The 17122-nt window shown below is 37.0% G+C and overlaps 1 protein-coding gene across 1 annotated transcript in view; it reads right to left on the bottom strand.

Annotated features, from left to right (window-relative positions):
• The window catches only part of LRRC9 (leucine rich repeat containing 9), a 117965-nt gene that overhangs the window by 52782 nt on the left and 48061 nt on the right, over positions 1-17122 (bottom strand). The window contains exons 15-16 of the mRNA XM_052647183.1: positions 15600-15812; positions 11983-12102 (exon numbers count right to left, since the gene is read on the bottom strand). Coding sequence (XP_052503143.1) covers positions 11983-12102; positions 15600-15812 — 333 coding nt within the window. The remainder of the gene's footprint in view (positions 1-11982; positions 12103-15599; positions 15813-17122) is intronic.

Genomic DNA, 17122 nt, shown 5'->3' with positions numbered 1-17122 from the left:
AACAATAGGATTTGAGAATGCTCATTCCTTAAATATCCACCAACCTATCTGCCTTATTTTAATTTACATTATTACCACTGAAGTTGCACACCTTTTCCATGTTTGAGATCCCATGGACTGTAGCCCAACAGGCTCCTCTGTCCATGGGATTTCACAGGCAAGAATATGGGAGTGGGTGCCATTTCCTTCTCCAGGGGATTTTCCTGACCCAGGGATTAAACCTGTGTCTCTCACATTGCAGGCAGACACTTTACTGTATGAGCCACCAGGGAAGCCTGTATCTGTACTAGCTATATTTTTGCTTGTTGTCTTTCTCATCTTTGGCCATTTATATATTTAGATCTTTATTTTACTTAACTTGTAAGAAATCTTTAAAACAATTTGCTACTTCTATTCAGTGCAAACAAAATTTTCTTTTAAAGTATACACTAACTCAGACCCAGAACCAGAAAGTGATAAAGAAAACATGAAGAAAATGTTTTGCAACATATTTATTAAAATAAAATACTATTATTATAAATTAAAAATAAATTTGATTTCTTTATAACTTAAACAATTATTTGAATTCACCATAGAATTAGTTACTGCTATATAATGCATAGCTCATATTGTTGTAATAGCACCTATTACAATGACTCAGGTTTCAAGAGTTGAGTGTTCAGATCATTAAAATCTAAAAAGTTTCTGGAAATTAAATAGTGTTACTGACTTTTATTATAAGTAAGCATAGAAAAAAATATCCTATAATTTACTATCATTACAATTTCTTGAACAAAAGGATATTTGGCAGTAGAAAGTATTAAGCATATAATCTTAGAACACTCTTTTTTTATTTTTACTTTATTTTACTTTACAATACTGTATTGGTTTTGCCATACATTGACATGAATCCGCCATGGGTGTACATGAGTTCCCAATCATGAACCCCCCTCCCACCTCCCACCCCATATCATCTCTCTGGATCATCCCTGTGCACCAGCCACAAGCATCCTGTATCCTGTATCGAACATAGACTGGCAATTCGTTTCTTACATGATAGTATACATGTTTCAATGCCATTCTCCCAAATCATCCCACCCTCTCCCTCTCCCTCAGAGTCCAAAAGTCCGTTCTAAACATGTGTTTCTTTTGCTGTCTTGCACACAGGGTCATCATTACCATCTTTCTAAATTCCATATATATGTGTTAGTATACTGTATTGGTGTTTTTCTTTCTGGCTGCGATCCAAAAGTCTGCAAGCAATAAATGCTGGAAAGGGTGTGGAGAAAAGGGAACCCTCTTACACTGTTGGTGGGAATGCAAACCAGTACAGCCACTATGGCGAACAGTGTGGAGATTCCTTAAAAAATTGCAAATAGAACTGCCTTATGACCCAGCAATCCCACTGCTGGGCATACACACCGAGGAAACCAGAATTGAAAGAGACACGTGTACCCCAATGTTCATTGCAGCACTGTTTATAATAGCCAGGACATGGAAACAACCTAGATGTCCATCAGCAGATGAATGGATAAGAAAGCTGTGGTACATATACAAAATGGAGTATTACTCAGCCATTAAAAAGAATACATTTGAATCAGTTCTAGTAAGATGGATGAAACTGGAGCCGATTATACAGAGTGAAGTAAGCCAGAAAGAAGTCTTTTAAATTAAATAAATTTAGATTTATAAAATTTTACTACATGGTCCACCTTTTGCCATTTTTCATCAAAAAATGGTTAAAAACTTGTCCCAAATTCTGACACTTGCATGCTGATTAGCATTTGGGAACAATTCATTATATAAAGATAGCTGTCTTCTTTTCTTGAAAACAGGGGTAAGATCTTTACTTTTTTTATTCCCAGAATATAAAAGAGATTCCATACACTCCATGAATATTCAAGGAATAATATTTTCAGTTTTGCAGGAGAATTTGGCATTTTAGTATTTCTTGCATTTTGGTTTAAATCTTTTGTAAGTTATGGTACAATTCAGCCCAAATTACAAAGATTAAAACTGACAAGACCTCTTTAAAATATTTTAGGGATAATAGTTCAATCTCTAAATGTAGATTAGCTGTCTTGAGGCATTAGAAATATTTTAACACTAAATATGTCATTGGAAAAGGTAACACAGAGGTATTATTCCTATAATCTATAAAGTTGCAAATAGCCATACATATTTGTTTCTCTCTCCTTGGCCAACTCTGACTATGGTATAGTTATTTTCAGAAAAAAAAAAAAAAATCTGTTCCTATTTCTTTGGCTTGGATACTCTCCTTTCCTGATAGTTCAGGTGAATGAATGACAGACATACAGCTTTTGATATTTCAATTTTACCTTATGTGGACGTCTTGCTTAGATTTTTAAAAAATCTATAAAAATGATATAATGTATCTCCACCATTTATGAAGCCCAGGTCTTTCATTATATAAACAGTCATAGATTGGAAATCCTGATTCACAAGGCAAAGACAGGGTAATGAACACATAGTAACCATCCGTTTACTTTCTGCAACCTAGTAGAACCTAATGCCTAGCATACAATAAAGTATAGAAACTCTCCATGTTAGAGACACAGTTAAGGAACATGATAGTAAAAATGAGATAAATAAAAGCGAAAAGTAAAAGTGAAAGTCTCTCAGTCATGTCCAGTTCTTTGCGACCCCACGGACTGTAGTCTTCCAGGCTCCTCTGTTCATGGAATTCTCCAGGCCTGAATACTGGAGTGGGTAGCCATTTCCTTCTCTAGGGGATCTTCCCAATCTAGAGATTGAACCCAGATCTCCTGCATTGCAGGCAGATTCTCTACCATCTGAGCCCCTCGTGGCTCAGCTGGTAAAAAATGAGATAAACTAAAGTGAAGTGAAGTGGCTCAGTCGTGTCCGACTCTTTGAGACCCCATGGACTGTAGCCCACCAGGCTTCTCAGTCCATGGGATGTTCCAGGCATGAATACTGCATGAATACTGGAGTGGGTTACCATTCCCTTCTCCAGGGGATCTTCCCAACCCAGGGATCGAACCCAGGTCTCCTGCATTGTAGGCAGATGCTTTACGGTCTGAGCTACTGATAGAAATAACAGGTGAGTGACTAAATTAGGGCATAGCCTTTTGTGATACAGAGATAAACGATAAATATAATTAATATTAAACACACATACAAAGTTGATTATTGGAAAATACATAGGCAGAGGCAGCACAGGTATTCAATCTCTCTGAATCCCCACATAAAAATAAAGTAAAAATAAGACCAAAATTCCATGGACAACATTTATAATAAAGCTACATAACAAGGTAGCCCCATAAGTCCCGAAAGAAGTTGGTGGGGATAAACCACCAATAACCACAAGGCTACATGGTGTCCATGTTGATGTGAGAGGAAGAAGGAAGCATCAGGGCATCATCTGACAGACCTGAGAATAAGAGAGCCCCCAAATAGCCAACCAATATTCAGTGGAATGTCTGAAGGCACACTGAGTGCAGTTGAAAGTGGGAGTTTTGCCTTCTCTGATACGAGATGAGTGCATGAGATCCATAGTAAAAAGGTCTGAAGGGGCTGGAACAGTCTAGCACCTATGAATTTTCAAACTGCCCCACCAGGCTCCAGTGAGAACTCAATCCTTGGAGAAGAAACTGCTGGGCTAAGTCAAAATTAAACAGGATAAGGACAAAGGAGGCAAATAAAAGAGAAAGTTCAGACTGAAGTGGAAGAAGGAATAGAGGCAGGAAATCTCAGGAAATAAGTGCTACAACTGTTAACAGTACATATAAGCAGCAGAAGAGGGAGATTTGTGAAACTACAAAAGCTCCCCCAACACCCACTTTCATTTTAAAAGGTAAGAAGTAATTTCACTGAAAAATGAGCAGCAGAAAAGTATTGAGGTAAAATCCCAGACAAAGCTAAACAAACTATGCACGCATGAGAGAGACAGAAATATTGCTGCCAGCAATGAAAGTATATCAGAAAGACACGCCCAAGAAACATATCATAACCATAAACCTACTATGTCAAAACAAGCAAAAAGATGTTAAGAGTGATACAAGATACAAAATAACAACAGAAATCTGGATTAGAAAAACTCAGAAGTGAAGTGAAAGGACCCAGAAAAGAATCTAAAATAAAATAATAAAATCATTTCAGAAGTGAATACTAAACTAGTCAAAGACAAAAGAAGTAAACAAAAGACAACACCTTAAGAGAAGCAGAAAGTGAAAAAGAAATTTTTAAAAATCAAATCAATTAAAAAATCTAAATGGAGATATAAAAAGGACTCAAGAGAAAGTGACAAATAGTGAAGAAAAGATTCAACATATGGATAATGTGAGTTTCTAAAGAAGAAAACCGAAGCAAGGAAACAAAAATTGCTAAAAACTTTCAGTTAAAAAAATGATTTTAATATTTATTTTGGAAGAGCATACTGTGAACTTGAAATCTTGACCCAGAACAATCAATGCAAGACATACTCTTATAATAAAATTACTAGACTTTAATGAAAACTAAAAAACTTCCTTTGGACATCTAGAAGAAAAAAGCCTGTGACTTATAAGAGAAAAAATTATACATTCTCATCAGGCTTTTCTACAGCAACACTTTATGCCACAAGAAAATTAAATAACACTTAAGATGCTCAAGAAACAAAATTGTGAGCCAAAGATTTTATACCTAACAAAACTGCCTTTCAAGTATAAAGGACATAGATAAACTATTCCTGCACTAGAGAACGGAGAAGGCAATGGCACCCCACTCCAGTCCTCTTGCCTGGAAAATCCCATGGACGAAGGAGCCTGGTAGGCTGCAGTCCATGGGGTCGCTAAGAGTCAGACATGACTGAGCGACTTTACTTTCACTTTTCACTTTCATGCATTGGAGAAGGAAATGGCAACCCACTCCAGTGTTCTTGCCTGGAGAATCCCAGGGACAGGGGAGCCTGGTGGGCTGCCGTCTATGGGGTCACACAGAGTCGGACACGACTGAAGCGACTTAGCAGCAGCAGCAGTAACTTAAGGGATATTGTTCCTATAAGCCCTTCCTGAGGAGTCTATAATAGAATATTTTTCTGACAATTAAGATGTTTGATACCAATCTAAGGACTGGTGATGAGAATTAAATATACAATTACCAATGAACTAAAAGGTAGAGTGTACAGAGTGTAAGGGCTACATGCTCAAAGTAGATATAGTATGATAATTTTAACTTTTTTAAAATAAGGAAGACTGGAAAGAGCATACACAAAATTAAAAAAAATAGTTATGGTAACATGCTGATGAGGGTATTAGCGCTATCATTCCAAGACTGTTGTGTGTGTAACAGGCGATAAAACAAATAAATGATTATTAAATATCCTAATTCTCACCTTGTAAGCTTGAAAATAAGGATTATTAGTGATGAAAAAAAGATATAGATGTATGTAACAGAGAAAACTCAATATCCCCTCAAAAGAAGATCATGGCATCCAGTCCCATCACTCCATGGCAAGTGGATAGGGAAAAAATGGAAACAGTGGCAGATTTTATTTTCTTGGGCTCCAAAAGCACTGTGGACAGTGACTGCAGTCAGAAATTAAATGACACTTCCTACTTGGAAGAGAAGCTATGACAAATTTAGACACCATATTAAAAAGCAGAAACATCACTCTGCTGACAAAGGTCCATATAGTCAAAGCTGTGGTTTTTCCAGTAGTCATGTAATGGATGTGAGAGGTGGACCATAAAGAAGGTTGAGCATCAAAGAATTGATGCTTTTGAACTGTGGTGCTGGTGAAGACTCTTGAGAGTCCCTGGACAAAAAGAAGATCAAACCAGTCAATCCTAAAGGAAATCAACCCTGAATATTCATTGGAAGGACTGATGCTGAAGCTAAAGCTGGCCACCTGATGGGAAGATCCAACTCTTTGGAAAAGATCCTGATGCTGGGAATGATTGAGGGCAGGAGGAGAAGGGGATGACAGAGAATAAGATGGTTGGATGGCATCACCAACTCAATGGACATGAGTTTTAGCAAACTCTGGGAGATAGTGAAAGATAGGGAAGCCTGGTGTCCTGCATTTTATGGGGTTGCAAAGAGTCCAACATGACTTAGCAACTGAACAAAACAACAACAGAAAAAAGGTTAAGCTAAATGATTTGCAGTCCTGAATTGGAAATATCAATATAAATTCATAAGGTTAATTTTAGTTACACATATGCACATATACCAGCCCCCCTCCCACACACACCTCCCTCACAAGTCCTGTCCAATGGAAAGACTTATAAACAGTGACTAACCCAGGTTGTGGTCCTGAAATACCACTTCTCTAAAAGAAACCAGGGCTTCTTGAAGAAATAGTTGACTCTGTCTGCAGTAGAAAAACACACAAAATGTGTATGGAAAATCATTCATGCTAGGTGGCAAAGAAGCTATCACAGACTACTAGAGTCATGGCTAAAGGAGATAATTTTATGATGCTTCTACTGGCGAAGTATGAGAAAATCTGAGCTTCGTCATGATAATAATTGCAATAAATTGAATATCATCAAATATGTTTAAGTCCCTGCATTCCTAATGATATTAAAACAGAAAAGAATTGCTCATCTTTGGGAAATCATAAGGAACTAATTCATTATCTTCAAAGTTGGTAAATAAGGGCAAATAATCAAATATCTTTTCTCTATTTTCTATATGAATGGTTCTACTAGGTATCCAAATAATAGACAAGGGGAAATGTCTCTATGTAAAATATTCCAATTAATAAATGAAAAAGAAATGAGAATAAGAATATTGCTATTTCATAATTTTCAATAAATTAATGAATATTTAATGCTGGGTTGGATGAATCACAAGCTGGAATCAAGATTGCCAGGAGAAATATCAATAACCTCAGATATGTAGATGACACCAACCTTATGGCAGAAAGCAAAGAGGAACTAAAGAGCTTCTTGATGAAGGTGAAAGAGAAGAGTGAAAAACGGGCTTAAAACTCAACATTCAAAAAACTAAGATCATGGCATCCATCCCATCACTTCATGGCATATAGATGGGGAAACAGTGGAAACAGTAAAAGACTTTATTTTCATGGGCTCCAAAATCACTGCAGATGGTGACTGCAGCCATGAACTTAAAAGACACTTGTTCCTTGGAAGAAAAGCTATGCCCAGATAGTGTATTAAAAAGCAGAGACATTACTCTGTTGACCAAGGTCTGTCCAGTCAAAGCTATGGTTTTTCCAGTAGTCTTATTGTACAGAGGTAAGAGTTGGACCATAAAGAAGGCTGAGTGCCAAAGAATTGATGCTTTTGAACTGCGGTGTTTTGAGAGTCCCTAGGACTGCAAGGAGAACAAAGGAATCAAACCTGAATATTCATTGGAAGGACTGATGCTGAAGCTGAAGCTCTAATACTTTGGCCACCTGATGGGAGGAGCTGACTCATTGGAAAAGACTGATTCTGGGAAAGAATGAAGGCAGGAGGAGAAGGGGACAACAGAGGACAAGATGGTTGGATAGCATCACTGACTCAGTGGAGTTGAGTTTGAGCAAGCTCTGGGAAACGGTGAAGGACAGGGAAGCATGGGGTGCTGTAGCCCATGGGCTGGCAAAGAGTCAAACGACTGAGCAACTGAACAACAATGGATATAGGCTCCTTGAATCAGAAAAGTGACGACTAGACATTATGTGTCTCTTACTGTCTTGCCAGAGGAATGGAATCTGAGTCTGATCCAATCTCTGGATCCAGTTGCCAATTTGGAAAAAAAAACTGGTGGGTGGAGGGCATGTAGGGTTGTATCATAGGTAATATATTGGCAGGGTCTAGACTGTGGGACAGAGAAGGCAATGGCACCCCACTCCAGTACTCTTGCCTGGAAAATCCCATGGACGGAGGAGCCTGGTGCACTGCAGTCCATGGGGTCGCACAGAATCGGACACAACTTTAGCGACTTAGTAGCAGGAGCAGCAGACTGTGGGAAACTCTTTGGGTTGGAAGGTGCAAGTTTTTCTACAACTGTTTTATGACACTGCAACTTCAAGGACTGCAGCCCACTAGACTCCTCTGACCATGGGATTTTCCAGGCAAGAAAACTGGAACGGGTTGCCATTTCCTTCTCTAACAAATAAACAGTGGGGAGTGAAAGAGAATAGAAGGGAAACTTACAAGAGACTTAAAAAAATACAGTACATTAAAAAAATGGGGGAAACCAAACTGCTGTGCTAGGAATGCACATTTGGGTGTTGGAACTATGGGGGGGAACAGCAGGGAGAGGATAACTATAGAAGTTAGGATAATGATTTCTTGAAGGAATGGGGCATATATAAGGATTTATGCTCTGGGTGGCAGAGTTTTATTTCTTGACCTGGACGATACTTACAAGCATGTTCACCTTATAATAATTTATTAAACCACATATTTGTAGTATGTGGTTTTCAGGATCTGTGTTTTATTCTACATATACAGTGTCTCCTCTCTTTGAACACCTGAAGAAGTCATTTTTAGAGACTTATTTATATATCAGATTCCTGATGTTTGAGGAATCTCTACCTAGTTCTAAAATTAAAAAATAACACTTGGGCATAAAATTTGTCCAGTTCCCTTACATGTAAAATGACCGTGGTAATAGTTATTCAATAAGTAGGCTGTGTGGCTGTGGTGATGAAAAGAACAATATAACCACACTGCAAAATACACACTGGGCAGCTGGCTAAACTCATCCTGTGTGACTTAAGAGTTTACTCTTTATATTTGTGCCTTAGCAAAATTACAGTGCTTGTTACAACCTTTGGAACTGCTAGAAAATCATTAGAAAAAAACTAAACCCAAAATGCCACCAATTAATATATATAGTCCTGGGACCTCTATTAAACTATCTTCTTTTCTCAGTTGCATACCAAACCCTATAGGGAATTCTGTTAAAAAGGACTTTGGCCTTACATGTGCCTATCCAGTTTCCTAATACCATTAAAATTCCTAGAAGAAATAAAGGCAGAATGCTCTTTGACATGAGTCTTAGCAGTGTGTTTCTAGATATGACTCCTCAAGCAATGTGGACAAAAGCAAAAATAAAGAAATGGGACTACACCAAACTATAAAGCTCTGCATGGCAAAGGAAACCATCAGCAAAATGAAAAGACAACATACCAAGCTGGAGAAGATATTTGCAAATCATACATCTGATAAGAGGCTGATATAAAATATATACTAAAAATTCATAAAACTCAACAACAAAAAACCAAACAACCCAATTTAAAAAATAGGCAGAGGAGCTAAATGGTCATTTTCCCAAAGTTATTTTCAGATGCACAACAGGTACATGAAAAGATGTTCATCACTAATTATTAGGGAAATGCAAATCAAAACCACAATGATTTGTTATCAAAAAGGCAAGAAATAACAAGAGAGGATGTAGAGAAAAGTGAACCTTCATGCACTGTTTGTGGGAATGTAAACTGGTGCAGCCAATTTACAGTATGGAAAACAGTATGGAGAGTTCTGTTTTATATTAAGACTAGAACCACCATCTGATTTAGCTATTCAGCTTCTGGGTATTTATCCAAAGAGTATAAAAACATAAATTCAAAATATTGTACCCCTGAGTTCATAGCTGAATTTACAATTGCCAAGATATGGAAGCAACCTAAGTGCTCATCAATGGATGAATGTATAAAGGAGATGTGGTATATATATATATACTATGAAATACTACTGAGACATAAAAGAGATGAAATCTTGCCATTTGCAACAACATGGATGGAGGGTATTATTCTAAGAGAAATAAGTCAAAGAAAGACAAATACTGTATCATATCACATATGTGGAATTAAAAAAAACAAACAAAGGAATAAATCAAACCAAATAAAGATAAACACATAGATAAAAGGAACAGAGTAGTGATTACCAGTGGGGAAGTAGGATGGAGGAAGGGCAAAATGGGTAAAGGTGGTCAACTGCTTGGTGATGGATAGAAACTAAACTTTTGGTGGTGAGCATGCTGTAGTGTATACGGAAGTTGAAATATAATAATATTGTACACGTGAAACTTATGTAGTGTCATAAACCAATGTTACCCCAATTTAATAAAAAAGACTCTGGTTTACTAAAAGAAAAAAGGAAGGGAGTTTAAATACTAAAATCTAACCTCAGATATGCAGATGACACCACCCTTATGGCAGAAAGTGAAAAGGAACTAAAAAGCCTCTTGATGAAAGTGAAAGTGGGGAGTGAAAAAGTTGCCTTAAAGCTCAACATTCAGAAAACGAAGATCATGTCATCTGGTCCCATCACTTCATGGGAAATAGATGGGGAAACAGTGGAAACAGTGTCAGACTTTATTTTGGGGGGCTCCAAAATCACTGCAGATGGTGATTGCAGCCATGAAATTAAAAGACGCTTACTCCTTGGAAGGAAAGTTATGACCAACCTAGACAGCATATTGAAAAGCAGAGACATTACTTTGCCAACAAAGGTCCATCTAGTCAAGGCTATGGTTTTTCCAGTGGTCATGTATGGATGTGAGAATTGGACTGTGAAGAAAGCTGAGCGCCAAAGAATTGATGCTTTTGAACTGTGGTGTTGGAGAAGACTCCTGAGAGTCCCTTGGACAGCAAGGAGATCCAACCAGTCCATTCTGAAGGAGATCAGTCCTGGGTGTTCTTTGGAAGAAATGATGCTAAAGCTGAAACTCCAATACTTTGGCCACCTCATGCGAAGAGTTGACTCATTGGAAAAGACTCTGATGCTGGGAGGGATTGGGGGCAGGAGGAGAAGGGGACGACAGAGGATGAGATGGCTGGATGGCATCACTGACTCGATGGACGTGAGTTTGAATGAACTCTGGGAGTTGGTAATGGACAGGGAGGCCGGGCATGCTGCAATTCATGGGGTTGCAGAGAGTAGGACACCACCAAGCTGAATGAACTGAACTGACTGAAGGCCAATAAACAAAGTAGCAAACTCTCACCACAGTGGGAGAAGTAATGGTGCAAGAGCCTTGAAATGGTTATGAGGAGGTAGAAAACGGGCAAGAGCTGAGATGTATTTTGAATATATCTCATTGGATATATTCGAAAAGGTATGTCGATGACCTGAGACCTATGGAAACAAAGATGCTGGACTGCACTTCTGGAACCCATATGTAATTATTGTTGCTGCTGCTGCTGCTGCTAAGTTGCTTCAGTCGTGTCCGACTCTGTGTGACCCCATAGACAGCAGCCCAACAGGCTCCCCCGTCCCTGGGATTCTCCAGGCAAGAACACTGGAGTGGGTTGCCATTTCCTTCTCTAATGCATGAAAGGGAAAAGTGAAAGCGAAGTCGCTCAGTTGTGTCCGACTCTTAGTGACCCGATGGACTGAAGCCCACCAGGCTCCTTCGTCCATGGGATTTTCCAGGCAAGAGTACTGGAGTGGGGTGCCATTGCCTTTTCCAATGTAATTGTTATATGACATAAAACAGGGAAAAATATCCAGGTAAGATCTGTACCTATGTGTACATGTGTATTACTATATTTGTCCTTTTATTTATAAGAAGGCAAACACAAGTCAAACAAGATCGATGTATTTGAAGTTTTGGTAGAAAGGACGAGGCAGAGAGAAAGAGAAATAACCATAAGGATAATGCACAGATGGGAAGAACTGACAACATTAGCTGTGAAGTGGTAAACCAAAAAGTGAAGAAGAAATAAGGACTCACAAGAAGGAGGAAAAAGAGACTGAGAAAAATATAGCAGAAGAAATTGGAAATGACAGTTTATCAATGACATTTTAAAAACAAGTCTGGAGTAGTTTTACTTTTATTTTCAAGTAGCTAGAACTCAGATATGATCACAGGTGTATATGTGGTTTGTAAACAGAATCTAAATCTAAGACCTATTTTAGAAAAAATAACATACTATAACAAACTATAGTTTTATGTATGCTTTGTTCCTGATTTGTGCTATATATCTTTAATATGGTATAGAAGAGGTCATTATTACAAAAATAATTTATCCATTAAATTAATGATTTTATTTTACTTACATAATTTCAAAAAAGTTCTTACCAGGTGGTATACATCATCTAAACAAGTAAATTCATTAAAGCTGATATTAAGTTTTCGAAGTCCTGTTAATTTGGAGAGATCTCTCAACTTACTCAAGCTGTTTCCATGTAGATTCAGACTCTGAAGTAAGATAAAATGTAAATAAAAAGTAAGACAAATTATATTCTAATTATAGCTATTAAATAACAGTAAGAGAGAGCCAATGAAAAAAAAAATCTAATTTTAAAAGTATAGTCTGTTTTTATAATCTGATTTTACAAGATGAAGTTTATAATAGCAGCTTTGGACCTGGTACTTGATTAATTTGATTTTCCACTTGCTCTAAGGTTACTAATAATTGGCATGAAATTCTTTTTAGAAGATGATTAAATATTTTGTTGTTATATTCATTAGGGCAGTTCTATTTCTCAGGCTAGCTGGTGAACAATGTAGGCCCTAAAGATTTTGGGTCTTGGCTAGGTTGCCTCACAGGAGAGAGGATGGCTGGATATAACCTGATTACAGGGAACCAAATGAGGGCCCTGGCCTAAGGAAGAAAGGCTGAGGGTGTTAAAGTGGGAGGATACAATGTCAAAGATGATATAATGTCAAAGAAGGAGTTGAGAGACTGTCTAAGTCTCTGCACCACAAATTGACCCAGATTTTCCCTGCCCATTTGATCCTGGGCTATATGAAAATGAATGTTACTATATTTTTATATTTAGGGGAGACTGGTATCTGTATGGGCTTCCCAGGTGGCACTAGTTGTAAATAACCCACCTGCTAATGCAGGAGACATAAGAGACATGAGTTTGATTGCTGGGTGGGGAAGATCCCGTGGAGGAGGGCATGGCAACCCAATCCAGTATTGCCTGGAGAATTCCTTGGACAGAGTAGCCTGGCAGGCTAGTCCATAGGGTCGCAAAGAGTCCTAATGTGGCTATAACCTCTCATTCTTCAGTCACAGTCTCATGTATCTTTGTATTCTAACCTACACCTATATTCCCACCATCACACACCCTAGATAAGACACTTGGTCTTTCAAAACCATGTGCTTACAGATAAAGTATGCCTCTGCATGGAAGACAAAAACAATGAAATCTTCCATATCCTTCAGAAATTCACACAAACCCACCTCTTTCTGTGGACCTCTCCCAGCAGCTCTAAATGTCTTGTATTTGTTTGTGTATCTGTCTCCTTCACTAAAATAGTATCCTTGGAGCAGGGAAGAAAACTTATTCATTGAACACCTAATACTTGCTTCAATGGCTAAAATATAGCAAATTCTCAGTAAATGCTAGATGAATAAATCAGTGCAAAAGCCAGACTTATAACTAACAACTCTACTTTTTAGTATTTAATTGTGCTGTAAGAGAATATAAAATTATATTACTCTGGGCTTTTCATTTCTATATATTTAATTTATTTTTATGGATGTCTTCATAAAACTCAATCTAGTGGGGATAACTGAAAAGAAAATAATACATATGTACCTTCACTTTCTCTTACAGTAATGGCACAAATAAAGGAGAATAAAGGATGTGATGTCTAAATATCCTTCTAATATCTAGAATTCTTACTGGAAACTGTAGAAAATTTTCTGGCTTTTATAGACACATTTAAGATGAATTCTTAAATTCTTATGTTATGAGTATTGACCAAATTAAGTCAGATGGAGGTCACACTGGCCAAGATATTCCAAAGTCTTAAATTCTTCTCCTTTCTGGTTCTTATCTTACAAACCAAAGATAATAAAAAAGACCTACCTTCTGGTGCTATTTTTTTTACTTTAATTTAATCTCTTTAAATCTATAGGAATACATGTTTCAGAAGCTCAATCCTATCAGAACACTGATTTATTAAACCTTTCCAATTGAGGCTTTATTATAAAAATGTATTACTCAAATATGAAATCTTGACATTATAGTTCAGGAACAATTTCTCCAAACTGTCGCTAGAAGATTGTTCCTGTATTAAGTATATTGCATATTTATGATAAAGATGGTGATATTGCTATCATGCTATAAAGTTTTACTTCATCTCTAATAATAATTCTCTAAAGTAGACTTAATCTAGACTTGAAGATTTGGTGGATGATGCTAATACAGTTTTACCAGAGCAATTTCATAAACTATCTTAAAAAGATGTTTTGAATATTTTTAGAAGCAGACTGAAAAGTGTATTATTTTTAAAATATATGTTTTGCATTCTCTTTCTGCTTCACATAATCATTTGGAAAAAAACTGTCATAAACAGTGGATTTAAAAATGTCAAAATGGAGCCAAGTAATTGACTTTCAAGATAAAAATAATTTCTGAATTTTTATCTGTATCTCAGTTTTCAGTAAATGCATAGAAAGATATGTCAAGTAAGAATACCTTAAGTATTGTAATCATTTATCAATTAATATCAATTTGTTTACTACTACTTTAGGTTCAAGCAGACAACTCACTTTTTCTGTGAGAACCACTCAGACATTCTGTTTTAGAACAAATACCCAATGAGTATCTCATATGTGCTAGGTATTGTGCTAGATAATGGCAAAGTTGATGCTGGCCCACACAGTATTTATAAGTAAATCATAAAAAGGCATCCTTACCTCAAGACACCTTTATTTCCAGCTTTTAGAAAATTGTCACAATAGACTGATTTTGTTAGTAAAAGAAATTCCACCACCAGTCATCAGAAAGTTGTTGTAGTAAATATACTACTGTATATTTAAAAGTTGCCCCTTAGATGTGGCCCTTCTGTGCAGTGCATACTGCACAGTCTTACATTGTTCCCCTCATGCTGGGAATATAAATGACTAAGAACAGCTATAGCCTCTGTCCCTGTGGAATTTAGAGTTTAGGAAGGATACAGAACACATGGCAAAGGACTCTTACTTAGATTCTTAATTAAACCTAGAGGTAAGAGAAGGACTAAATGCTTAAGTATAGATCTAAAATGTATGGGAGCTAAGTAGGAGAAACAGGGTCATGTGAAAACATCCTGTGCAGATGAAGTAGCTAGTGTGGAGACTCTGTGCAGCTGCAAAGGATACATTTAGGAAACAAAAAGGAGGCTGACTACAGATTGCTACAGGGAGGGTAATATGAGAAGAGTCTGAAAAGACAGGCCTGGGACCAGGTCATATAAAACCTTACAGGCCGTATTAAGGACTTTGGTTTTATTTTTAAAAGAATGAAAAGCATTTGTGCATTTCATATAGGAGTGGTGAGGGATGACAAATCAGATTTGCACTTGAAAAGACTACTCTGGCTTCAGTATGGAGAATGGGTTGTGACCTTGAAGCGGAAGTAGGACAAAACCTCTGTTGCATAGCTCTAGTAGGCATGCACCCCCACCCCAACACACACACACACACACACACACACACACACACACACACATACAAACACGCACACACCCCCTGTATTGAGTTATACTTAGCTATATACTGAATGGCATCCAAAGAGCACATTAATAGAATATCATGTGCATGGTGCCTCCTGAAATTGTGTAATAGCCCCGTGGAAGTATCTAGGTTGGCGATAAAGGGAGTCTAGATAGAATGGTAGCAGATTTGAAATGGACAGACTGAGTCAAGATATAGAAGGAAGCTTAATATCTCAATAGAATTTCCTCGTAATACTCACCACAATATGACCATAAACACTAGTCTTGGCAAGGGAAAGTATCGTTTTATCATCCAAACTAATAAGTTTTGGTCTGGGCTTGATCCTGGGATCCATTTTTATAACTTCATCATCAAATTTCAAATCCTGAGACAATACTGATCCTTCTGAAATTTTTTTGCTTTCTTCTAGAATAACATTGTTGAATGAAGAAAATAAAGAGTGAGCCTTGACCTAAAAAATTTATTAAAAGCATTGAAAATTTGGTTGCTGTATTTATCATTTTGAAAAATAAGCTATGTAGGAAAGATGAATTAAAACTTTTTCCATTATATAGTAATATCTATGATGATCTGTATCACATTAGGAAATCTATGAGAATAGATTAAAGTTGTGGACTCAGAATGGGTGTGTTCATCCCCTCCTCCTGAAAATTCCTTAAAAGACATTTTTAAAATATTTTATAACAGTGGAGAGGGCACCAACAAAAGACTTAAAAGTTGTGAGATACAAATTAGAAGGGACTGAACTGACCAATAAAAAGCAGAAATGTAACCTGCAGACAAAATATATGCAGGAGATAACCACTTCAAAGGGCAGATTCCAAGAAACTTGATGCTTAGAGTGAACAAGTAAAGCAGCAGGAGGAAGCTCTAGGTAATTATTAGGCGATTAAGTTATCATAAGAATTGTGGATGACTGGGCGAAAACAACGTGAACAAACAGAAATGGCTCTACAAAAAACCAGAATGGTCCGTAAGAGAATTCTTTTTAAAATCTAGGAGAGCAAAGCATCTATAAAAGAATAGACGGTATAGAAAAAATAGGGTAAATGCTTCAAAGTCACCATAAAAACAATTAGTGAAGTATGAAATATTCAATAAATGTCCTGAGGAACCAAATGGATACTACAGCAAATCAAATTAACACTGTGGAAGCTAATATAGAGAGCATCTTTCACAAGAATTTAAAGATGGAAATGTAAAATACAGAGAAAACAAATTAAAATACATTGCTGGGGGGAACAGTTCAGAATGTTCAATGTTTACCAAATAGGAGTGCGAGAGGGCTTCACAGAGAACAGAAGTAACGATAAAGGAATTAAGAAAAGGAAACTTCCCAGAGTTAAAACAAACATTTGATCTTCAGATTAAAACAGCTCATAAAGGGGCAAGCAGGATGATGGAGCTCTTGTCTTTGCTGACATCACTTTGTAGTGAAGTCAGCCACAATAGCAGGGACTTGGCCTCTCCACTTCTTGTTATTTCAGTTATTTTGTTTTCTGTTTGTTTGGGTTTCTGTGTCTTTTGCTGAGAGTATATTTGACTGATAGAATACTCTTCATAACAACATAAAATATAAATGCCCAGAACTATACAAGAAATATAAAAAGAAATGTTTAAGACCCATATAAAGGAAAATATGGGAGAAGACTTGAGTAAATGGAATAATGTATCATGTTCCTGGATGAGAGGCCCAATACTACAAAGAAGTCAGTTCACCCCAAATTAAATTTAAATTCAATACACTTACAATCAAATCCT

This window comes from Budorcas taxicolor, chromosome 10 (assembly GCF_023091745.1).
Source record: "Budorcas taxicolor isolate Tak-1 chromosome 10, Takin1.1, whole genome shotgun sequence".
NCBI lineage: Eukaryota > Metazoa > Chordata > Mammalia > Artiodactyla > Bovidae > Budorcas > Budorcas taxicolor.
This window is presented reverse-complemented; position numbering and strand designations above follow the sequence as displayed.